The sequence below is a fragment of the Aethina tumida genome, chromosome 3 (assembly GCF_024364675.1).
Source record: "Aethina tumida isolate Nest 87 chromosome 3, icAetTumi1.1, whole genome shotgun sequence".
NCBI classification, from domain to species: domain Eukaryota; kingdom Metazoa; phylum Arthropoda; class Insecta; order Coleoptera; family Nitidulidae; genus Aethina; species Aethina tumida.
The window spans coordinates 23,297,524-23,322,233 of NC_065437.1; the positions used below are offsets into that span (position 1 = coordinate 23,297,524).

Consider the following 24,710-nt stretch of genomic DNA (forward strand, 5'->3'; position numbering starts at 1 on the left):
ACAGTCCAAGTAGTCTACCGTATCGGCCCAGTGTCGGCAAGTTATCGATCTTGTGTTTTTGTGACAAATGACATCGTAGATGTCACCACTGGTCGCGTTCATGTTAACAAAATCTGTTTTCAGTATTTTTTCTGAAACCCGAAATCCGACTTATAATGAATGAAAACGGCGGTGTAGTTTTGTTGACGAATTTTGATGTTTACAGTGAACATGTGGCCTAGCAAGTGCGTTAATTTCTCATCGTGCTAATGGGTGTTATTGAATATGACATCTACACCGAAATCGGCCAAACATGTCCCAGGTAATATTATTTATTTTAATTAATTTATCGTGATTGCAGTTAGTCCAATTGGAAGTACGAATTGAAATTTAGCAAACATGTGGTTCGCTGTTATTAATTATGCAAGATTGTTGCTCTCTGGTCATGTGATGTAATTAAGGGAGCTATTTTGAGTAGGACACTTCGTGTTTTCTTTTTGTTTATTTTTGAAGGTAGTCGTCAATGACCTTTTGCAGAGTGATGTTTGAGCTGATCATTTATAAAAGTGTCTTTGCCTCAGATAAGACTGACTATAATTTGTGAAAATATTGATAACATTGTGTTTACTTATGTCAGTTTTTGAATGTGCTATGTGTTTTGAAAAATAAATATTTGATCTCATTTTAAAATTTCCTCATACAAATTTTCTGAATAGATTTATTGTCTACATGTGTACATTATTAATAAAAAAATTAGATATCAGATAGGAAATTTCTCTATATTACAATTATTTTTCAATTATGTTTGAACTGTAAATTAGGAAAATTTAATAAACATTGTTTTAAACAATAAAATCTTGACTACACCATTTTCACGTACAGTAATGTACATCTAAATAAATTTTCCTTCTAAAGTTTCTCCTGAAGAAAATACAACCTTTTAAATTTAAATTACTCATATTTTCTTAATATTTGGTTCAATCATGTTTAAATTTGGTATATATTATCCTAAAACACATACTAACATTTCAATATAAAAAATTTTTTTCATATGAGAGGGTTGAAGCTGCTCTTTAATTTTTAAAAGTTTAGCAATTTGCCATAATAAATATCTTTGCTATTTTCATAATAATATATGATAAAATTAGATTTCTGAAAATACATAGGAAATAATTAAAAAATTGGGATGGGATATCGGTTGCGAATTGTTTTACAGTAATAATCAACAAACTGAATGAGGGGAAATATGTGAATGGGCATGTAATCGAGGACAATCGTCTTAAAATACTTATTAACAGTGAAAACGTCACTGGAATGCGTCCAAAAAAATCCGCGAATAAAACCAGATGTAAATGTTAACGCGGCAAACAAGACGTAACAATAGATTTTAATAAATTATGTCCAATCAACGTTCATCATGCTCCGGTTTTACATTCGTTTCGACACAAATTGGACGCGGCGCACGGTTTGTTAAAACGATCAGCGTCGCCGGACGCTAATTGCTAAACAAATCATTTCAGATTAATTTTATTCGGGTTGGAACGATCGTATTATTTTGCTTGCCAGTTTTTGAATGGGCGAATTTTTCAGTACGTTTTGCGTGCACGGTGCGGAATCACTTTTCCATTTATTCGGTCCGTAATTACTGCTGACTAGTGCGGAGTTTAAGTGGTGCGACTGTACGGGGCAATTTATGGTGAACGGTGGAATTAATAAATCACACAAAGGGAAACGAGTTGTAATTTGTTCTAAGGTGCATGCATGAAGCTGACGATTTCACGTTTAATTATAAAACTAAACTTGTTTATCACTCTAAACGTTTATTTATTTAATTTTTGAAATTTATTTTTATTAAGTATTATCTTTGTTTAAATACTGGTTACATGCTGTCATACTTATTATTATGTTTTACTATTAACATGATCTATCACTGTGTTAGTGTATGCTATAAATAAGCATTGTTGCACATGACACCCATTTTTATTGAAAATCTGGAAATTGTGGAGCCAAATTAATAAAAAAATAACTAATTTATATTTAAATATCTTTGTTTTACATGGATGAACCTTTATTTAAAAAGTAAAAAGTATCTAAGTAATTAGTAGAAAATGTTTAAATTTAATAATTTAAAAATAGATTAAGTTAGATAAATTTTAATAATAAACAATCAATAGATTTAAGAAAGTGTGAAATTATTCAATAAATAAAATACCGTGAAGGACAAAAAACTGTTTCCAGTCAGTTTGTTGCATTATAAATATCATATTATAGAAACAGAATGTCAATCTTTATGTAAAGTGAAGAAAGTGTAAAATTATATATTAAAAATATAAAATATATTTTGAACAATTATATATTTATTGAATAAATAATTTAGTAAATCTAAATATATGAAATGAAACTAAAATATTCATATGTGGTGTTGTGCAAGTGTGTTTTTATAAATAAGTATTATCATCGTCGTTAAAAATATTTATTACATTTTTACCATTGACAACACGCATATAGAAATTTATGTGTATGCTTAATGTATACATGTGTAGTAGTATTTAATCTATTATGTATTAAGTTAATTATAGACGTCATTGATCGAAAAAATATCGGCAATAAAAATAGAACAGTTTATTTTTTTTGCTTTTTATTTAACAAGTTCTGTTAGAGAATCTCGATTAGATTAGATTAGGAAGCTAATTTTAAACTAGAAGTCAAAATTGGAAACATGTTTTAAATGCAAAAACATGTTTAATTCTAAACGGCGTGAAACATTATAATACATATGATAATAATATACATTAATTACAATATTTAGAATAAAAATAAAATATAAAATTAAAAGTAAAAATATATTTATCGTATTTACGATCTGCACCTCTGATTAATTCGAAGTGGTCGAGGTGAAACTGTAAGAAAAATTATAATTCATCGTTACCAAGATCAAGAAAAATAACAAGTCAACCTGTAGGAAATAGGGCTTGCCATAATTAGTTTAAAGACTGTGGGAAGATGGTTAGTGGATAGGGGTTTGTTTGACCTCAGATATACAAAAAAATACCTGGTTTCTACTAAAAATGTGAAAGTTCAATTTTGACTTTCTTAGAATCACATCATTGGATTACAGAATAGGGGGACGAGTTGAGTTTAAATTTAATTTATAAAAAAGACAGTTCTGCTTATCCCACAGGGACAAAACTAAACAAAAAGTTTGTTATACTCACAGTGAAACATGGTGGTGATTCAATTATGCTATGTGGATGCTTCAAATCTTCTGGCGTAGGTTCCCATAGTCTGATTTATGTACAGGGATTTACTAAAAAACAATTTGCTTACATATATTGAAGAAATGATGCTCTTAATAAATATGTTTCCACTTGAAAATTATCCCAAATATAAATCCAAAGTTGTGACGGGTTAGTTAAAAGACTAAAGCACCGATGTTTTATCTTGCCTATCCTAATCTCCAGGCATCAACCCTATAGAAGAGACGGGGATCACGTTTTAATCAAATTCGGCATAAAAATTGTATAAACTCATCACAGCAATTCAAGAAGTTTGAAGGAATATAGACTTTCCGTATATTCGGAAAATGATCGAGTCTATGCCACAATACAAAGTGTAAATGTTGAATTAAATAACACAGATTTAATCATTGAAAATTCCAACTCAACTTAAGTCAATAAGAATATAGTCGTTTTTATAATAATGTACAAAACAATAATAAATTAATATTGTTCGCATTAAATAAAAGAGTTGTAGTTAAAATATTTAACATTTAAGTTGCTCTAATAATGTTCACCACTGTACTTACATGATCATTCCGTCAACAGAAGATAAACCGATTCTCGAAATTGGATTGATGGTAAAAGAAGGTCCTTATCATAACATAAATACTTCTTTGTCCCAAAACTATCAATGAACTGTGAAATTAGATTTTAATTATCATCATATTATTGCGTCAACCGGCCACACAATTTGTGCAGCGCCGCGGCAAAACGATACGAAAGTGATTTTTCGAATGACCAACGATCGAAACCGTTTCTAATTCCGACGATTATTCGTAAAAATCGTAATTCGAACACTTTCATCGTTTGGTGAAACCTGCCAGAAAATGGATCGTTATTACGACCAGTCGATTTTCGAATTTTGTATCAAACAAACGGATTTTGGTGTCTTCGAATGATTTGTGCGGATTTGATGACTTGTGATGTTGATGTTGACGTTTAACGATTACTGTAATGATCTTCCGGTATGTGACTAATGATATCTTAAATGATTCAGAATATGAATTGACATTTTTCCTTTTCTCATAATACAAAGTTCCTTTTTCGACTAGTCCACTAAGTTATAAATCTAGAGCTTCCACAGTAACATGTAAGAGTGAAAATTAAATTATGTACCTTTTTATTGACTTACAATACTTGAGTTCATCCTTGTAAAACTATCTATTCATACATGCTCTTGAATAACAAAAATAATATTACAGATAATTATTTCCCGAGTTAACACAATAGAAGTTATCTAAAAAGAGCTAGTACAAAAACTGTTCATATTTTGGTGGATAAACCAAATTGGTGGGTACCGTTAACATTATCTTATCCCTCCACATCAAAGTGATTAAAAGCGCCAACAATGAGTGATTTATCAAACTTCGTAATGTGATATCGTTAAATGCCGGTGACAATTTAGTGTACGATAGAGAAGGGGATATAAAGGTGAAGGGTCAATTAGTGCAATGCCCGATTATGACGAGTGGTTGCGCGAGCCCAGCAGGCGGATCAGGAAGTACAAATTCTGCAAGTCCGGACGGCTCGACAAGAGACGTCACTGGACCGTGCTCCTTTCGGTCACTTTATTGGAACTTGATGAGTCAGGTATATTATGTAGCTAATCTAAATTTACATATTTCTCACCTATAAATTTTAATTCATTAATAATATTTGTAATGGTATGTACATATTTTATATTTTGAAATTGTGAAGTTTCCTTTGACATAAAAGGTTTATAAAATGAACTGTTTTACACATTATACTTTTGTGAAACGTTTTCAGTCTTACTACATTAATTTACAACATTAGTTCAAAACATGTAGGCAGTTAAATACACCAAAATTTTTTTTTGTTTTATCAAATTCCTTAGTTTCTTTACCAAAGCTTGGTGGAATATCCACCTGGCGGAATCCTGCGATTGTTCTGTGCCATGTTTACTCCTTTACGCACATAGCCTAAAAATAAATTATGTTTCATCAGTGTGGATGCTGAAGTTGCAACTGCAAATATAGAACATTGTAAAGTGATGATTCAAACGAATTATCAGAATTGTTTTACTTTACAAGCCCAAGTGTTACGATTATATTGTATCCATTTAATCTTTTGTATGCAATTACATATTTACAAACATAAATGTAATATTTTTGTGTCATAATGCTTTTCTTTGAAAATTCAATGGTTGTATTCTTACCGGCCGGATGGATTCTGTCACTGGGCACCGGATCGGTGATAACCCGCTTGGCATCGTAACCCACTCCCAGGAGGGGATTCCCGTCCTTCGACGCGGCGCTGCCGAGTCTGTGCGGTGCGATTTCGTCGATCGAATTTAGGCCCATGCCCGTCACCGGGTTACGGAAGCACGTGCTCGGCCGCTTGAGCGACAGTGCGGACACCGATTTCTTCTCGAACGGAGCCCCCACTGCAAAAAGGACGAAATTTAATGACAATCGTGTTTCCACCGAGTGAGCTAACCGTCGGGAAGGTTGCCGTATTCGAGGTGTCGGGCGCTGATCCTGCCTTTCGGACGGTAGCTGAGTTCGTCGGTCGAACTGACGCCGGTGCCGGTGACTGGGTTCCTGCGGACGGTTTGCGGCCTGCCGGCCGACACCAGCACCACATCGCTGGTGTTTAGCATGTTCACGGAGCTGGCGTGGCCGGTCATCGAGACGGGACTGGGGCGGCGCAAACGTCGCGACGGCGCCCCGTTCACCGAGAATATGTACGAATTCGTGTACTGGGGCTCGTTGTCAGCGAAGCTTACGTTCGACGCCACTCTCGAGCATCCTTCGCGGGTTGAAGTCTGGAACGTTAAGAATTTCGTGGTCGGATTAAGCTTTACGTTTACTAGATATTATCATACTTTGGAGCCGTAATTGGTGTTGGCCGTTTCCTTCTCTGCTTCAGCTGAAGTGTTACGCTTCTCATTCTGTTTAACATCCTCCTTCGCATCATGCTTAATTTCCACGTTGTCCTGCTTAACATCAGTATTACTGTTGTTGTCCACATCTCTTTTATCGCTCTTGTCTTTTACTTCAGTCACATCTTGAAGCTTATCATTCATCATGGGAGCCTCCTCGCTCTTAGCAGGCTGCAATTTCTCCTGTGAATTATCCTCTACCTTGCTTTCCACGGCACCTGCCTCTTCCATTGTCTGTAAAAGGCGATTTGTGGTCAAAATGCGATCTAAATTTCTTTCGGACTACGTTTAGACACGCTTTCGAGTACGCATAATCATTTACTCGCGCCGTTCTCCAGTTTTTAATTACCCACACATGTTGATGGCATCTGCCGAGAAATCGCTACGTCAAGGACCGGTCGCAATTTTCTCGCACAACAAATTTGCATTGGATTAACACCAATCAACGGTTTAGAGATCATCCAGTTTCTCTCCCACACTTTACGAATCAGGCACGCGTTGGAGACTCTCCGATGACTCAGCACGAAACTATTTGTTTGGTGTTTCATATTTACAAAGATGAATCGAACGCCAGATTTATGAATATTTATTGACCATTTAAGAAATTTTTTATGCAAACTTGTATATTATATAATAAATTTTATGAATACTAATGGATATTAAATCGTTTCAGTATTATTAATATGATTTAGTTACTTTCCAGAGGAAATGAAGTGTTTTTACTTTCATGTGATTTAAATTGTAAATTAATAACCGATAATTTTTAGTAATTATTTCTCGTTCCTACTATAGCCCATTTAAGATGGAAACATGACCATAACTTTGCTATTTCTCACTCAATATGAATAAATACAAGTTCAAAATACACATTATAAAAAACCTAAATGCCACATGTTGCTACATCATCCCACTAAGTTCTTCTATTTCCAAAACACCAAATTTTATAAAAACAGCATTCTGGTTCTTCTGTTTCAGTAAATAGACAATCAAGTAGCAACAAGTTGTACTTGTTGTCTTGTTGAAATTGTTTGTAGAGACATTACTTGATGATATTTTCAGGTATTTTTGATAATTTGTTCCATGAGAGAATTCATAAGAATGAATCAAGTTACGGGTCTTTTCACCTTAAATGGACTGCACTGCACCTTAATGAGTAATTTTGCATAATCAAGTTTCATAATTAATATACTCGATATAAGAGATAAAATAGTATTGACATATTTGGGTATTTGTCAAATAACTAGCTAACAATTCTTAATATGATCTCTGAATCATGATTTCTTTTACCGACGTTTCAATATAGTTATTTATAAAGTTTAATTTTTACGTTGCATATCCCGTACGAATCCACAAGTATGCGGTGTTGCTTTTTAAAAATTGAATATTTAGTTGCTAATGGTCAAAGTATTCAGATTGTCTCAACGTGTGTCGTGATTCCATCATCCCAAAGTGGGCGCAGGAGGAAATCCACGCACCAAATATCCCGCCCAACGTTCGTTTAGATTCACTTTTCATAATTGGTTGCGTTTGGCGACACTTTAATTATTTAATGGGTCTATACTGACAATAAATAAAGCGTGTACAAGTTACGTCTTAATTGGTCTATTTTCGTCTGACATATTGTCACCGGATTAATTAGTGAATATTCTCGCAACGGCGAGGGATTGCACATGCGTCATTAAAGAGGGCTATATTTGTTTCTGAAATTGGGGAGTAATCTGGGCACATACGTAGACAAAGCGATACCAGGTGCTAATAGATTAATTAAGGAAGTGACTTCTTATACTTTTTGAAGGTCTCTGATACTTAAAATTGTTATCAGATTCCTTCAAGATGCTTCTCCTATTTCCTCTGGGTGGTCGATGTTCTTTTCCACGAAACAAAATAACGATTCTTTTAATTAAATAAAACTAAAATTCAATTTTAAACGTCTACAAATATTGCCAAGTCCAATAGGGCAAAAATATATACACAAGATATAAGTTATTAATGCATTTTTGATATGTTTAAGATAAATCCACGTTTGACCTCCGTCAATGTCTCGGTGACACAATGCTGACTCCAAAATTACTTTGTGACTTATAAAACTATCAAATTAAGTTCTTATCATATTTAAACAGGTTTATTGCTTAATATCCGTTTAAGCGTTTTACGTCTGCAAGACTCTTTCTTTACGGAAATTTTGTCAATGTGAATCATAAATCTGCGGTTGAAGATCCGATTTTTATTTACACGATATGAAAATTGATAACAAGATATGTAACTCACCAAATTGTTGTTGAGAATCACTTCACAATTTTTCTGGACGGGAAAAATATAATTTGGCAATGTCAAAGGAAATTCACATCGATCTGAATTTTTGTTGTGTGTGTTTCTATGACAAATATAAATTTGACGTTTCACTTATTACGGTGTACATAATATATATAATACGTGATAGTTTTCGAAATAATTAAAAATAAATTAGACGCTATGAATCAGAAGATTATTTTAATATTTTTCGTCTGACTAATGTTTCCAATGTTTGTTCTAAATAATTAAATATACAGGGTGATTTTTTAATCTGAAATTTACAAATATTTCTTTAATAAGCACTACGAAAAAAATACTCATAATCAAAATTTAATTATTATTCGTCACACGGTAGTGGTCATAATTATAGCAACTTATTAAAATATAATATAATAATAATAATAATATAATGTTTATTCTATTTTTGTTGTTTTTTGGTTTGCTGCAATTGGTCAGTCTAACCTTACTCTTTGAAAAAATTGGATGCTTTTTCAGTGGACAAAATTATAACAATTTTTTACTTTATGGTCTTTCATTGCTCTCTGTGAATTTAATTCGACTATTTACTAATGGCCTTTTATTTATTTTAATTATTCAATCATTAGTCGAACTGAAACTGTAAGAGTTGATTAAAGAATTTACAGTTAAACTGGCTAAGTGATGACTACCAAATAAAATGTCTGAGTTCGAAAAACTTCGAATCTCAAAAAACAATCCAATCTTATTGTAAATTGAAATTAAAACCTACCTGTAGGAATTGGAACTTGCCGAAATCGACAACTGGATAAATGATTGTCAAAAAACAATCCAATCTTTCGTCAACAGAAATTAAAGCCAATCACGAAGAAATTGAACTTGCACAAATTAGTACTAGTACTAGAAAATGAAAATTGAACTTGCACAAATTAGTACTAGTACTAGAAAATGGTCAGTGCATGAGGTTCGTTTAAGTAGTATTATATTTTTACTTCACATTAAATAAAAGAGTCATGGATAAAATATTTAATATTTTAAAAAGTTGATATAGTAATGATCACTATTGGATATTCGTAATAAAATTAGTACTCCTACCACCTTATCTAATTTTAAAAAATCTCTATTTAAAAAAATCGCAGGTTTTGTTTAAAACATATTCACTCATGTTAATTAGTATTCGAGGACAATAATTGCCCCAACTGAGGAGACATTAAAAAAATCACTCTTTATATTACTGAAAAACCCATTATTTGATCTAATCTAATTTCCAGTAGTTTTGTTTGCTTAAACATCCCAATTCGGTCTGTTTACTCAAACACGTAACTGCTTATTTATTTGCCTTTGGGTGCTCGTTAACTCTGGCCAGAAGCTACCTTTTCGGGCCGTGTCTTTTAACGCGACCATTATGGGGTTGCGCTGCAAGATTTACCGTTAATCAAAACAAAGGTTCAGGGGGTTAAGATGGTGTCTTTGACGCGTGGGTATTTTTGTCACGTAGTCTGCGATCTTGGTGCCGATAAGCAAATTGACGGAGATATTCTTGTAATCGCTATGTTGCCACTCCCGAGGAACGTCTCTCAGAAGCTTCGCATGTTTTAGGGTGGAGATAATATTTGTTATTAAAAACGTAATGAAAATATAATGAGACAAAATTGTGGAATAAATGGTTTGCTATTAAAAATAAAAATTTTCTGACGTGAGTTAATCGATGTATCAGGGAAATAAAAATCACTTTTCTAATATCTATTTATACTCTCTTTCATTAAAAATATGTTGTCTAACAAAAATTACAGAGATTTAAAGTACAATATTATCTTTATTATCTATTAAATACCTAGTTTCTTAAAAAAAGCTTTAAATTGACAAATATTCATTAAAATAAAATATTTATACAGAAGAAAAATTTTCATAGAACGAAGTTTAAAAATGTATTTAAAGATGGATAAAATCAATTATTAAAATGTGTGCGTATACTTCAGAATACATAATGTACAGACAGAACAATACATCATACACCTACAGTTGTCGCAACTCCTCAACAGTTTCCCAAGACCAATCCTCGATGTGCAAGATAAAAATACCATCAGTCCGTGTTTCCCAGACTCGCGTTGGGTGGTTTGGTCGCGCCTAACCCATTCCCAGTCCGTGTCGTCGGCGAGACTTCCCGGACACGGCAACGCTGCACCTCGACCGAGTCTTTGGTAGTCAGTTTTCCCGTGGTCGTCGTCTTCACATATCGCACGCGGATTAGTGCACTACGTACCGTCTCGCGTCTGGTGTTGTCGTGTTGATTGTTTTGACGGTGCTTTCGAATGACTTTTGTTCTTGACGTGTTTATTGGAGTGCTTGTTTTAGAAGATTGGTCTGTACTATTGGTGACAACCATGTTTGGGCAAAATGATTTAGAGCCGGTTGGAGACTGTTGATTTGAATAGGTATATTTTTTGATGGCGACTGAATGGATATATTCATTCAAAAGTCGGCATTGTCTTGTCCGAGTTCGATAATATTAATGGCATTTTTTTGATAACATCTTCGGAAAGTACAATTCAATTGTTTGTTCAAATATTTTAGCCAAAGCGAGAGTCTGATAATATATTTATCATAGAATCAATATTGCCAAAAGAGGTGAATGCAACCAATTTCTCGGTAATAATTTATCTTAAATGGTCTGGAGGCACTGCTTGACGAGTTTCCAAATTTGGTCAAGTCGGCGGGCACCCGTCTTTTACTGCATCTAAACAAGAGTTGTTTATTATATTTATTATTTGATAGATGACCTGGGAGAGACAAATAAATTTAAATGTTCTGATTATGTTTGTTTACATTAATGATGATGAGTGAATATTTTTGTATTTAAATATTTATTTTCTAAATTATACTTCATTTAATTACATTGTACTCATTTTTATATTGTCATTGTCACAAATTACCCATTTTAACATTGTCCAAAAAGAAATGCAAGAATATTGAAAATACATTTGATGTGATTTTATTAATAATTATTAATTAATAGACTATTTTTAACTTGTGTTGGGCTGGTAAAACTTAAAACTAGATTATATAAGAAAATTTTATATTCAATTATTTAATTTTTATATTACGCTTCATTTAATTATATTATAAACGTTTTTATCTTGTTAATATTGGTTTAGTATAGCATTATGTCATATAGGAAATGTATACATTTATTCAGTCTTAAAATTACATATTTACTTGATATAATTTTATCGTTTTTAACGTTGTCTAAAAAGAAAGAGTAAATATTATAATATTAATATTATAATATAATATATTATTAATACACTATTAAATACAAAATTAATTAAATATTAAACATTTTTATTTTGATTATATTGTGTAGAATTTTGAATTATACATGAGATCAAATTTCAAATTTTTAAATTATCCAGCAAATATTGATACAATTTTATCTTTTTCAAAATTGCATAAAAAGAAAAACAAGAGTAAAAGCAATTTTAAGTATAAGATGATGTAAAAAAATATATACTTTATTCGAAATCAGAAACATTTATTTATTTTGCCAGTATACTAGAATTTTATACCATATTACAAAGAAAATTAAGAGTAAAGACTATAGTATTTATTTTGTAGTGTTATGTATTAAAAATAATTAATTGGGAAATTATTAATTAAAGATTTCACATTTTCTCCAAAATTACATATTTGCTTGTTACAATTTTCTAATTTTCCCTACAAAGAAAAGTAAGTAGCCAGTTTATTTCATAAGAATTAAAATTACATATTAGTTTAATATCAGTTATTTATATTGTGCTGGTAGAATTTTGTATAACACCTGAAATATTTTAATTTTCTAATTATATATTTGCTTGGTACATATTTATAATTGTCTAAAAAGAAAAATAGAAGCAAAAATTATTAACTTTTCAAAAGGATGTATAAAAAATATATAATTAAATATCAGACATATCTTTATCTTGTGAATATATAATTACTAGAATTGTGTATCAAATTACATATTTCATTGGTATTATTTTTTCATGTTTAGCATTACCTAAAAATAAAAATATGTCAATCAATTTATAACGTGGTCATTTTTAAAAATAAATTAATGAATGAGACACATTTTTTAAATTACAAATTTTGTCTGTTCATTTAATATATTAAAAATAGAATATTAAATATCAGAGACATTTTATTTTATTATATGAGTATTGGATTAGGCGGATTTTTGTATCATATGTGAAATATATTTATTCAATTTTTAAATTACATGTTTGCTTGATATCATGTCAATTAAAAAAAATAAATAAAAGAGCCAGGTCTGTTTATTTTGTAGGATTGTATTGTATTAAAAATAGATAATTAATTATATATTCTGTCTAGTTATGGTTAAAATAATTAACATTTGTTACGAACCGTCATTATTTATTTTAAACATCTGATCACATAAACACATGATAAATAAAAATGCCATCCATTGAATAAATTTCTCAGGCTGATACAAACCTAAATTATTGAAAAGGTTTCTCGTCAACAAATAATTACTTGTGCATCAAAAAAATATACAATTACATCATCAACTAGGAAATGAGTGTAAATAACAGAATTTTTATGATTTAACCTTGCAGATTGTTTTTATTTAAATATAAGTTAAAAGTTATGTTGAAGGTGATTTATAAGGTGTTTTAAAATGTTTAAAATACAGTTTTGGTTTTAATTTCATCGATTTCTATTTTATGTGCGTCACTATTAAAACCATAGTCTTATCAAGGTTCAAGTGAAAGCAAAGTCTTATCAACACCTGGAAATACATTTTAGCTGTAAATTACACAATTTCAATTAATATTTATTAATATTTAAAACTGTTTTTAAGTAATTATTTATAAATAATTGTTACAGAAAACGAGAGTTCGAGCCCGTCCCCGTTGGCCGGTCAGGGCCCGGGCGGCCACAAGCCCTCATTCAAAGGAACGAAACTCGCCCGACGCGCCCGCTCTTTCAAGGACGACTTCCTCGGCAAGTTCTCCCAGATGCGCGGACCAAATTCGGCGGCGGCGGCTGCCGCGACCGCCGCAGGTTCGCCCGCCGGTCGGGCGCACAGTCCCAAAGGGTCCGGCCATCACGGCAAGCCGCACGACGAACATGACGCCTCCGTAACCACAATAACTTACGCGCCGAACAAGAGCCCCATTAAGGTACAATTGTGTTGTTGCACCTAGTGGAACTGGTATCAGGACATGATTTTTGTTGTTCACAGGAGATGGATGATTTATGGAAGCAGATTCAGGTCGCGTTGAAGCACTTTCGGGAGATCATCTCGAAAAACAAGCTGGAAATGTTGCCGGGCAACGGGACAATCGTTCTGGATACTGTGTGGATGATCAATCTGTGGGTGAAGTCAAACGTTTCGGGTGAGAACAGCAGCAGCGTGATTTCGGCCACAAATCGCATGTACCAAAGTGTCGCCAGGCTGATCAAGCTGTGCGACGACGTGCTGATCGACGACAAAAGCGCCGAACTCAATAAGGATAACGTTGAGGAGATTTTGGATCAAGTTGATGAAGCTGTTAAGGTAGGGTGAACAAAATAATTAATTGGCAAATTGATTGCTTTGTCTCTTACTCCATTGTGTCCATTAATTAGTAAAACCACTCGGTAACGACTGCAAATTTAAATTTAAACGTAATGGTTTATAAAGTTCATACCACGGTAAATTGTATGTAAATCTTTCATTCATGTACGTTTCAAAATAAATACAGATGTTTGTTATTTAAACGCAAATCCAAAATAAATAGAACGCCTGTGAAAAAAAAAAGAACAAGATGCCAACAAAACCGATAGATAAAATTAATTACTTGAGTATTCAACTTTTTTGTAAATAAACAATAAATGAGCCTATTCTATATATGTATACGATATTTTTAATGGATTAATAATTACAAAATATTAAAGTGTGTCTACTGCTTCTTTTGTGAAAATATGTATTAGTAATTGAGGAGAACTTGAAATATCATCAACTTGTAATTCAGCTATTTTGCATTCGACTGAACTGACGCGCAATTGAATTACCCTTCTAACGAAATATCACTCATCACAATCAGAATTGCCCTTCACTCCAGCCAAACTGAAATATGCTGTTAATTAAGTGAATGGCCCAAATGGGAAACAAGTTAGTATGTTTTTGCTCTTTGCACAATTACCTTAAACTGAGTAAAACGTTTTTTTATAAAAATAAAAAGATTATGATTTTCAAAATCTTTCTAATATTTTTTTCAATCTGATTGAACGTAATAGGAAGGAAAATTCTTGTTTATTTTGTTCTTGGTAAGCATTATTTTCACCTACGTATTACAAAGGTAAAATTCTCTAAATGTCCAAATAATAAGGATCTTTCGACTACTGGAAGGGATAATTTAACACCAAAACATTTATTCCATCAATAAAAACTCATTTTTTCCTTTCAATTAATTTTACTGATGTAGAAACAATTGAGCTATTATCATTCGTCAATAGCATAAATTGTCCAATATATTCAGCACTACGATTTCTATTAATTCTCTTGTTGTTTTTTAATTGGCTCGTCCTCGTCCCGTACATTCGTATTCCGATTAAGTTACGATAATTATCACATAAGATTATTAATTAATTGATTGAGCAAGTCCAAGGTAAAAACCCATGCCGTAAATGCGATTGAATGAATGTACTTTGCATGTTGTCATCGTGCATTATAATTCCAATTCGTTTCCTTACCCGATATGTCCACATAAGAAGTGTACGTGACAGACCACAGTAAATGTTACTTTAAATGGACTCGCGTTACTTAAAAACACGGTAATTTACTCTTTATATCGGAACAATGCGGTTGTATCTGTAAACATTGCAATCTCATTACAGTTCATGACTCCCAGGAATTATCAACTCTTATGTGCATTAGCTTTGTTGCCTTTCAAGTATATTTATTTCACTTTCATTATTATCTGTATTTTTATTTATTTTGTCACTTACACCATAAATAAAATAAAACAAATATATAAATAAAATTTTTATATGCCATAAAAATTTATTAAAAAGTAGTTGAATTATTTTAAAAAATTAAATAAACAAATAAAAGTAATTAAAATATTGGTATTGTATATTTCAGAACTTGGCAGATTTGGCACGGGAAAAGATCACACAGCAACAGCAGGCGCTGCAAAACAACAGCGGCGGCGGCGGTGGCGGAGGTGGCGTTTACAAGACGGCGCCGCGTACATCGTACGGCAATGCGAGCTTGGAGATGCCGGCGCAGCGCAACTCGCTGCCCGACATACCGTTGTCGCCGCGGGAACGCGAAATTCTGGAACAAACATGCTGCAAACCATCGGTCGTGCGCAGCAGCCACAGTACGGAGTCGATATTGAGGGACCCGAGTCCACCGCCCAAACCGCCTCTACCCGATAGGTTAGTATTTCTGTTATTAGATGGTATATTTTTTATAAACTGCATTTATTTAAGAAATATTTAAACAACCAATAATCAAACCAATTTAATTAAGAAATATTTCAACCAAGATACAATATATTTTGTTCTATTCTTTATACTTATAATATTTTTCGTTATATTTCACTAATGATATTAAATCACATCCTTAATTAATATATTTACAGTAACAGGAGGTCTGTTTTTATTCTTAATGCATGGAAATAGTATATTCTTTAGAAACAACGTTACATATATGGATTATTTTTTATATTTATCATATATAATATTTTTTCTTATTCACTAATAGCATTAGGTCACCTCCTTAATTAAGATATTTACAGAAACAGGAGCTCTGGTTCTATTCTTAGTACTTGGAAATAGTATATTCTTAAAAAATAAATGTTTCTTATGAGAAATGTTCAAATAAATACTGCGGAATGTGGAATTTTTGCTATTTCAATATTATTATTCTTTTCACTAATAGTATTTAGATCATTTCCTTAAATAAGATATTTACCATAGTAACTGGAGGTCTGAATGTATTATTATTGCATGTAAATAGAATATTTTTGGTAATGTTTTCTATTAACAGAAAATTAAATGAATTATATTGTCTATATTTTTATATTTATTTTTTATTATTACATTTCAGTAATAGTATTAGACCACCCCCTTTACCTCCTAAGAAAAAAAATCTAAAAGCACAAGTAATGGATGATTGCTTCTGTATAGAATCCCCCATCACGAGTAGTCTGGAAAGGTATGTATCAATCTTACATTTAATATATTTTATATATAAGAGTCAATAAAGAAAGTACTTAATCTATAGAATGTCACTGCGGTCAAAATCGCCGGAATCCTCCAATTCCCTCCTTTCCGAGAGTGCAGGCAGCATAGAGTCTATGTTCAACCATTCCCGGGAAGAGGACGAACTTATGGCTATAAAAGACGGCGACATGGACATGTCTTTCGACCATCATAATTCCGATATAATTGGTAAGTAATGAAAAGTTATAAATATTAATAAGAGCGAACACGAGTTATGTCGTCAGGCGCAAACGGTTCCCACAACTCCTGGGAGGAGTCGTCCCTCAGTTCCAGCTTGTCAAACAACAACAGTGACCACATTACGTCGGTGAACGATTATCATCGTCTGTCGAACACCGATTCGGGCATCGTTTCCTTCAGATCATCGAGTTACTCGAAGCGCAGTTCGCAACAGAGCTCAATCAGCTCGCAGTTCGGGAGCGGCGGTCATCACATTACGTCCAAACATTCCGCCAATGTGTCTGAAATGGTAGTAAAATGACGAATTGTTTTATATTTTCGATAATTTTATAATTTATTAGGTGAAGTCGGAAAGTACGCTTCAAAACTTGTACTTGGGCGATAATCAACTGTCGGTGGGTAGTTTTAGTCACAAGACCAGCAACAGTAGCTCAGTAACCGTAAGCAACGAGTCGGTGTTTAACCGAGACGAGATGGATTTGGGTGGCGACGAGACTCCACCCGCTATACCGCAAAAGACCAGAAAGAAGCATGAACGCCAACCCTCTCCTTATGACAATGTACCTGATGATAGATTAGGTGAGAGTTTTCACGCTTGATTACAGTTCAGAGTTAATAGGGTTAATTTTCAGGAGGTGAAGTTTTAATTTCTTGTCAAATGCACCAATCACATCAAAGTTTGTCAAGCAGCACAAGCATATCAAGTACAACAATAGGTCAACAAGATTCGACTAAACCACCGCCATTACCACCCAAAAAGAAGCACAGTAAGTCAGTTTTTCTCTGTAGTAAGAGAACTTTTACATTTAATAGGATTAGGCGTATATGAGTATAAGAATAGAATCATACTCCAAACGTGACATACAAATTATTCCAAAATTACCTTTCTATGTCTTTTATTGAAATGTCACTGTTGGAATATGCTAGGTTTAGGAATATTGTTTAATAAATAAAATTTGTTCATAGTGTTCCAATCGGTGGCTTACTCTGGTAAGTAAGCCGCTAAGCGTTAGAGTAGGTTTTCATCTAACATCTTTTGACGCTTACATCATAAGCTTTTGATTATTTTAGTACTTTCCCCTTCAGTTTTGCAGTGCTGTGATATGATTTTGATTTTAAATTTTTTAATTATGTTGTAATTTGACATATTTATCAAAAGAATATTGTATATTTAGTTTCTAATGTATACTTTTAAAATATTTGAAGAGGAATTTTATTTATAACAATTTTAGTTCGTTATATACATCAATAGTGATTACTACAAAAATTATTAAAATTCTTATTTTTAATTATATAAAATTTAGTTTAAATGTATGATTTAAATGATAATAATTAGGCATGCATGTGTCTTACTTTGGCTGTCAGTGCACCTCATTACTTTAGTGCATTGATTTCTTCCAGTGTTTGTGCATTTCAGATTTACACGGGATAAATATCGTGTCCTGCTAAGATAAACTTTATAACATTAACCTAAATACTAATATCGAATTTGGTTAAATCTGGAATGAAATGAAGCAAAACAGCTGTCTTGACCTAGCTTTTTGTTTGGCTCGCCCGCTTACATTCGCTTTCCACCTTTTGCAGTAATGGCATACATGGAGATGTTCGGTAACTGTTCGCATACCAACGACCAGGAGTTTATGAGACACTCAATCCACGTGCATCAATCGCAATACGCACCGTCCCACCTCAGTCAATCGTCGCTTGGCAGTGTCGGAGGCTTGCCGACGACACAGTCGTGCTCATTTTCGCACACCTCCTCCTCCAGCCGAACGACGTCGCAGACCCAGATCCACTCGCTCAATCTGCATACCGCTGCCCATACATTGGACCAAAGGTAACGTCCCACTTGAAATGTTATGCATATAATTTGTGGGACGGGCTGTAATGCATTGAAAATTATTTTAGAATTCCATCGCCGCTGCACTCGCCCGGCTCGGCACTGTCGTCCTCGTCCACGTCCAGCAACAGTTTACCGCCAGCGCTTCCGCCAAAACAGCGCACGCGCAAATCCTCCTCCAAGTCACCGCCCCCCACTCCCACATCCGTACATCACCACTCACACCATCACTCCGCGCCGGAACCAAGGGCGCCGTCTGTAGCGTCAGCACCTTCACCTGCAAAGACTTTGCCCGATCTCTTGGAGCACACGGCGGCTGTGACCAAGAGTCAGACGATGACGCCTGTGGCGACGTCGGCCGTCGAGGAGAAGGAAAAGGAAGAAGGACCATGCGATATTGATTTAATGGAGGAACTTGATGCCGACAAGTACTTAGTGAAGAAGAAGGAAGATGAGGAGGGGCCTGAAATCAGAGGTGGGCCTATAGATGCACTCATCATACAGGCGACGAAGGCTACCAAGAATGGAGGTGAGATGTCCATTCACTTAGTAGAAATTTATTCTATTTAAATGTTACATATTCACACACTTAATTTAATCTTATGTACTATCATTTCATACATTTTTTTTTAATATTAGGTACCAGAAAAAGTATGTTTTTAAATTTTAATATCCTTCTGAATTAAACGTTTATTAGATGACAAACAAAATTTTCGTAAGACTCATTTTCCTTACATGCAAGGAGAGAATTATTACTACTAAATATGTGGAATCCATTTATCTAATCTTCTGATGAAATTTATTATTTATTCCAAAAATGTTGGACGAGGATTTTGCATGAGCGATTTCTTAAATTGTGTGTTGGTAAAGGTTTGAGGACAATCTACTTCACTTCAATCTTCAATCACTTTTAAACCGACGAAGTCCAAACCACAACTTGAATACACCATTTTACTCCAAAAAGAGTTTTAAATAGAATGTAAAAAAAACTAAACAGCATGTCATAAAGAGCATAAAAAGCTTTCAAAGATATCAAGAATCTTAATTAACTTTTCCGATACCTAATAATATAATCCATCCTTTTTTCTCCATCATTATATTATGACCAAAATTTTAAATCATAGTAATAATTTAATATTTTTAAACAAAAACAGCAGAAGAGAAGGAGAAGGGTATGTAAGATAGTTAGTTCATTTTCTCAATGACTATGTTTTAACCTGACGTTACATAGCATTCACTACCCTTAACAAACTTACACCTATTTTCTAAGTTTCAGTTGATCAAAAACTATTACGTGATGTTTTTGAAAAACTGACTTGACACATTCCTTTCACTCTTGTGCACTATGTAAAACATGTCCTATTAATATTTAACAGTTTTTAGAGCAGTCCATTCCAAAAAAAATATTTCATTGTTCTTTTTATTTTCAGTGTTTACATACCAAGAAGCGTTTTTAACAACCTATCGAACATTCATATCACCGTTAGACTTAATAAGTAAATTAATTAGGAGGTACAACCATTTCTACTCCCAGCCAGATAAAAAGCCTAGATCTAGAGAAGCTTTTGCTTTAATTGTTCGAGTTGTTAGTGATTTAACGTAAGTAAATATTTTTTTATATAAATTACATGTTTATGTGGATATTTATAATTTCAGGGCTTCCGACTTGGACGAACAGCTGCAACAAAAACTTATGAGCTTTGTGCAACAATTGATCTCGTGTGGCGAACTGACACTGGCGAAAGCGTTGCGAGTCAAGCATCTGGAGCGACACGAGGCCAAGTTGCTGAGCATCAAATTAACCAACACCGTAACAAGTCTTTCACTAAGTGCTAAGAATTTCTCGTTGTTAGACTTTAAATCGGAACAAATCGCTGAACAGATGACCCTCCTCGATTCCGAGTTATTCAATAAGATCGAAATCCCGGAAGTGCTCACTTGGGCACAGGAACAAAACGAGGAGCGCAGCCCCAACTTAACACGGTTCTCCGAGCACTTCAACAAGATGTCCTATTGGTATGCTTAACTTATTTAATTACAAGGATTGACATCTCATGTACAACTTGATTGTAGGGCTCGCACCAGAATACTGACGGCAGAGACGAAAGATATACGCGAAAAATTCTTTTTGAAGTTCATCAAGATCATGAAGCACTTGCGTAAAATCAACAACTACAATTCGTACCTGGCTATGCTGTCCGCTCTGGACTCCGCACCTGTGCGTCGCCTCGAGTGGCAGAAGCACGTGCAGGAGGGTCTGAAGGAGTATTGTGCGCTCATTGATAGTTCCTCGAGTTTCCGCGCATATCGACTGGCTTTGGAAAATACGGAACCACCTTGCATCCCCTACATGTAAGTTTTTAGTATCAATTCTTGTTATTCTTGTTTTCTTATCTTTAAGGTCTTTGCTTTAACGATTTTAATTTGCAACCTTTCGACTTGAGTTATAGCTCCTGACGTTTTAAAGCTAATGATTGGATAAAAGTTTGTTTTGTTCTATGTAAGATGCCCCTAGGAACAATAAAAATATACTGGAGGCATATTAATAGAACTTTCTATCCTACTTACGTTCCTGAGAAAAATAAATTACTTTTTTCGGTCCCTAATAATTGTTCTAAATGATGATTCCCATAAAATTATAAAAACATTTTATTAATTCTTATTTGAAACTTATCTTCTTTATTTTTCAGTGGCTTAGTCCTTCAAGATTTGACCTTTGTTCACATTGGCAACAGCAATTTACTTCCGGACGGCATGATCAACTTTTCCAAACGCTGGCAACAGTACCACATCGTGGAAAACATGAAAAGATTTAAGAAAGAGTAAGTCACAATAATCTGGTAGGGTTTTTAAAATTAAATTGGCATTTTCTATTAGGAAAACGTATGCGTTTAAGAAAAACGAGAAGATAATACAGTTCTTCGGCAACTTCGATGATTTAATTGGCGAGGACGCTATGTGGCAACTGTCTGAGACCATCAAACCCCGTGGGGGAAAGAAAACGAACCAGTGAACACCGGTAGCCCATGATTTAAAGCAATATGTTTACATCAAAAGAAGATAAACGAGTTTTAGTGCAATGGCCGGTGTTGACAAAGCGCGATTCATTTTTTAAATGATTGTAGGAACTGGACGTCATTTCTCGAGCGGTAACAGGCATATCAGCACCTTTTCAATTGAATTTTAAATGGGTGATTGCGGTGTTTTTATTATTTGTGGTAGCATCGCCGAAACTTTACTTGTATTAATCTACCTTTAAGTTGATTTAGATGAGTATGGTTGAATATGAATATTAATGTGAACGTTATCGGTAAAATTATCCCAAAAACACGCATGCATTGTGTGTACGTATTATATATAAAATTTAATTATCGAAGGAATTGATACTTGACATAAAAACACAACGACGCCTCGGAAGTCGTTTTTATTATAGTTGCCTTATGAGTATTTCGCGCTGAAAAACACCGCAACACATAATTATTGCCTTTACCTAAGCAATATTTTTTCTAGTCATTTTATTTGTTTGATTTTGTTGTACATATTTTACATTACGATAGGAATAGGTGATGTGTGTATTTAGTTGCCATCAATTGGTGAAATCTGAATATAATTCAATATTCCGAGTTTACCAAGTTTTATTTCATTTTTATTATCGCGTGCTTTAAAAGTACAAAGGCAAATGTCTCATTAAAATAAACTTTATTTGTTAACTAGGCATATAAGTATGCGAAATGAGCACAAAATGGTTTAAGACAAGTTACAATCTTATGAATCTTCTCCGCTAATAGATAATGTTGTCTATGTTCACAATGTGAAGACTTTCTTATTTGTGAATATTCGCCAAACTACTTTTTCTAAGTGTTTTACTTACACATATCAGCACAATACCAATTTTGCAGATATTTCTATTTTAAGAGTGACAAATATATACGTATTAAATAAATAGACGTAATCGGTAGCGGGGATGTGTGTGTCAGCCACTAAACTATTTTAAAATTTCTGCCTAAAACTTTCGTTTTACTCTTTCAAATGTTGCAAATCTCGTGGTAATTAATGTACTTCTTTATCTTTGCGATTGGGCTTTATTAGGGAATTTAGGCTAATTAATCAATAAACCTTACCAAAAAATTTAACAAATTATATATTATATAAATTCTAATCGTTACTTAAGACAAATATATTTGCCATCTTAAACATAAATTTAAATTAGAATGAAATTATTCTGATGCTTATTTTTTATAACAACTTTAGTCAAATTTGTATAAAAACTAATGTTTGGAGCGATATTATAAATTATTTTTTAGACAATGAATTATTTGGCATCGAAATTAGGATTAATTATTTAACTTAGGCGAAAGTTTGTTCATAAGTTCATATAGAATATGTGTAAGGTCCTATCTTTTCCTTTGTTCTAAATCGATAGGCGAATTGCTGTTTTGTATAAAACATGATTGTATCACTAAAATTCCATCCACATACGCAAATCGTATACATACACTCCTGTTGAGCTAGTGCAGATGTAATGATCATATTTTATATAAAATTGTCTTCGGTTTCCTGGATTACAGATTTCCTAATCACAAATATACTTCCCTTGTAAAGTTATCTTTACTAGGTGGAAATCTGCAAAACATTTAAAAATACTTAGCAAATCTTTTAAGCTTTGTGTATAAGACTGAACTTTTCTTAGTGTATTTTTAAATTTAAATGTTTAAAATAAAGAAAAAACTATCAGTATACAAGACCATAAAATTTATATTTTTTAAACAATCTTTCGATTATTTTTTTCTAACTTTATTGAAAGGACTGAATATGATAATGTGTGTGTTGTGATCCAGTATAAGTATATCTGCGTGTGTTTTTGGATGTCGCTCCCTAAGAGTTGGTTTGCTCAAGCATTACAAAACAAATTCAATTTATCTGACATAAACTTCAAGTAAAAAATTTTCGAACAAACTGCTTCATTCGCATCCTCGAGAGCGACAGTGCAAAAACAGAAATTGCGAATGATGGTGTTTTAGCACTTCTTCCATATATTGCTAGTATTGCAAGATTCGTGAAAATCAATGTTAGATTAATTAACTAAAAAACTAGATAAATGTGCATAACCATTTTATTGTTAGATAAAAAGTTAACTATTAGAAGGCCTAACTAAAAATAAGCATAACATTAAGAATGGCTACTAGTAGACTGCTCTTCTCATTTTTTAACATAAAACTTATTAAATGTTTTTTTTTTTATTTCCGTGAGTAGGAAAATTGTACCAGAGTATGAATATTCCAAGAGTTTAGACAGCATTTAATGAAATTGTCAAAATTGCTGGTTTCTCAGCGCCTTATTTTAGGGCTTTTTGTTTAATGAACAAGTTTTAACAGAAATGTGTTTTGGTAGACTGATGTATCCATTGGTTGCATTTTATTTTAAGCACGTTTCTGTCATTCTGTGATGTTTTACTTTTGTGTCATATACGTTTATCATAAAAAAGTATTTTAATGTAGGTTATAATTCATTTAAAGATGTTTTAAATTGGTTAGTCGGAAGAGTGCAATAAAAATGAATCAAGTTTAAACTAACGAGTTTGATGCATGTGTTTATTGACATCTAATAATTTGTATAAATATTTTGTTTAATATATTTGATATTATTTTACGAGATGTATTATTAGTACTAGTGTTTAGGCAACTAATTGAGAATTTATATATGTAATAATTTATTTAATTTCTTTCAGCAAATAATCACTGTGTATATAAAGTATATATGTATATTTGTTTATATTTACTTTGTTGTCAATTCGTTTTCTGACTTACTTTTGTGCTTTATACAGTATGTATGTTAGTGTGATATTGTACATCTAAGTACCTACATAAAAACGTGTGATAAATATGGCTTTTATTTTCTTTTCCTTCTTTCCCTACCCTCGATGATGCACAAATATCTGAAGAATATCAAGAGTAAACTATATTTATTAATGAGTAGTAATTACTGATTA

The 24,710-nt window shown here is 33.0% G+C and overlaps 2 protein-coding genes across 5 annotated transcripts; one reads left to right on the forward strand and one right to left on the reverse strand.

Moving 5' to 3' along the window:
- The first annotated feature begins 118 nt into the window (after nt 1–118).
- On the forward strand, nt 119–24,606 carry LOC109608666 (guanine nucleotide-releasing factor 2). Of its 4 annotated transcripts, none has more exons than XM_049965233.1 (17): nt 119–301; nt 13,312–13,607; nt 13,670–13,984; nt 15,554–15,852; nt 16,526–16,633; nt 16,703–16,869; nt 16,926–17,170; nt 17,223–17,460; nt 17,514–17,648; nt 17,848–17,871; nt 18,466–18,718; nt 18,790–19,250; nt 20,152–20,320; nt 20,378–20,737; nt 20,795–21,073; nt 21,412–21,543; nt 21,599–24,606. In XM_049965233.1, exons 1-17 carry the CDS (start codon nt 265–267, stop codon nt 21,732–21,734), a joined length of 3,654 nt encoding a protein of 1,217 aa, XP_049821190.1. In that variant the 5' UTR covers nt 119–264; the 3' UTR covers nt 21,735–24,606. The 4 variants fall into 4 exon arrangements, with proteins under 4 accessions (XP_049821190.1, XP_049821188.1, XP_019880742.1 ...); XM_049965231.1 differs by lacking the exon at nt 119–301 and adding an exon at nt 4,091–4,847; XM_049965234.1 differs by lacking the exon at nt 119–301 and adding an exon at nt 10,487–10,862.
- LOC126265027 (microtubule-associated protein Jupiter-like) lies at nt 4,913–8,573 on the reverse strand. The gene is made up of 5 exons (XM_049965235.1): nt 8,428–8,573; nt 6,103–6,393; nt 5,715–6,042; nt 5,434–5,661; nt 4,913–5,197 (listed from the first exon to the last, which is right to left on the reverse strand). Exons 2-5 carry the CDS (start codon nt 6,388–6,390, stop codon nt 5,118–5,120), a joined length of 924 nt encoding a protein of 307 aa, XP_049821192.1. The 5' UTR covers nt 6,391–6,393; nt 8,428–8,573; the 3' UTR covers nt 4,913–5,117.
- Nucleotides 24,607–24,710: the final 104 nt, after the last annotated feature.

What these genes read in the sequence shown, in the direction of transcription:
- LOC109608666 (XM_049965231.1), top strand. Translation starts at nt 4,709, where the DNA reads ATGCCCGATTATGACGAGTGGTTGCGCGAGCCCAGCAGGCGGATCAGG. An exon ending in ACCACCCAAAAAGAAGCACA is followed by an intron (nt 17,649 to 17,847) that starts GTAAGTCAGTTT and finishes ATTTGTTCATAG; the next exon opens with TGTTCCAATCGGTGGCTTAC. An exon ending in CCAATCGGTGGCTTACTCTG is followed by an intron (nt 17,872 to 18,465) that starts GTAAGTAAGCCG and finishes CACCTTTTGCAG; the next exon opens with TAATGGCATACATGGAGATG.
- LOC126265027 (XM_049965235.1), bottom strand. Translation starts at nt 6,390, where the DNA reads ATGGAAGAGGCAGGTGCCGTGGAAAGCAAGGTAGAGGATAATTCACAG. An exon ending in ACACCAATTACGGCTCCAAA is followed by an intron (nt 6,043 to 6,102) that starts GTATGATAATAT and finishes TTAACGTTCCAG; the next exon opens with ACTTCAACCCGCGAAGGATG. An exon ending in TGACAGAATCCATCCGGCCG is followed by an intron (nt 5,198 to 5,433) that starts GTAAGAATACAA and finishes ATTTATTTTTAG; the next exon opens with GCTATGTGCGTAAAGGAGTA.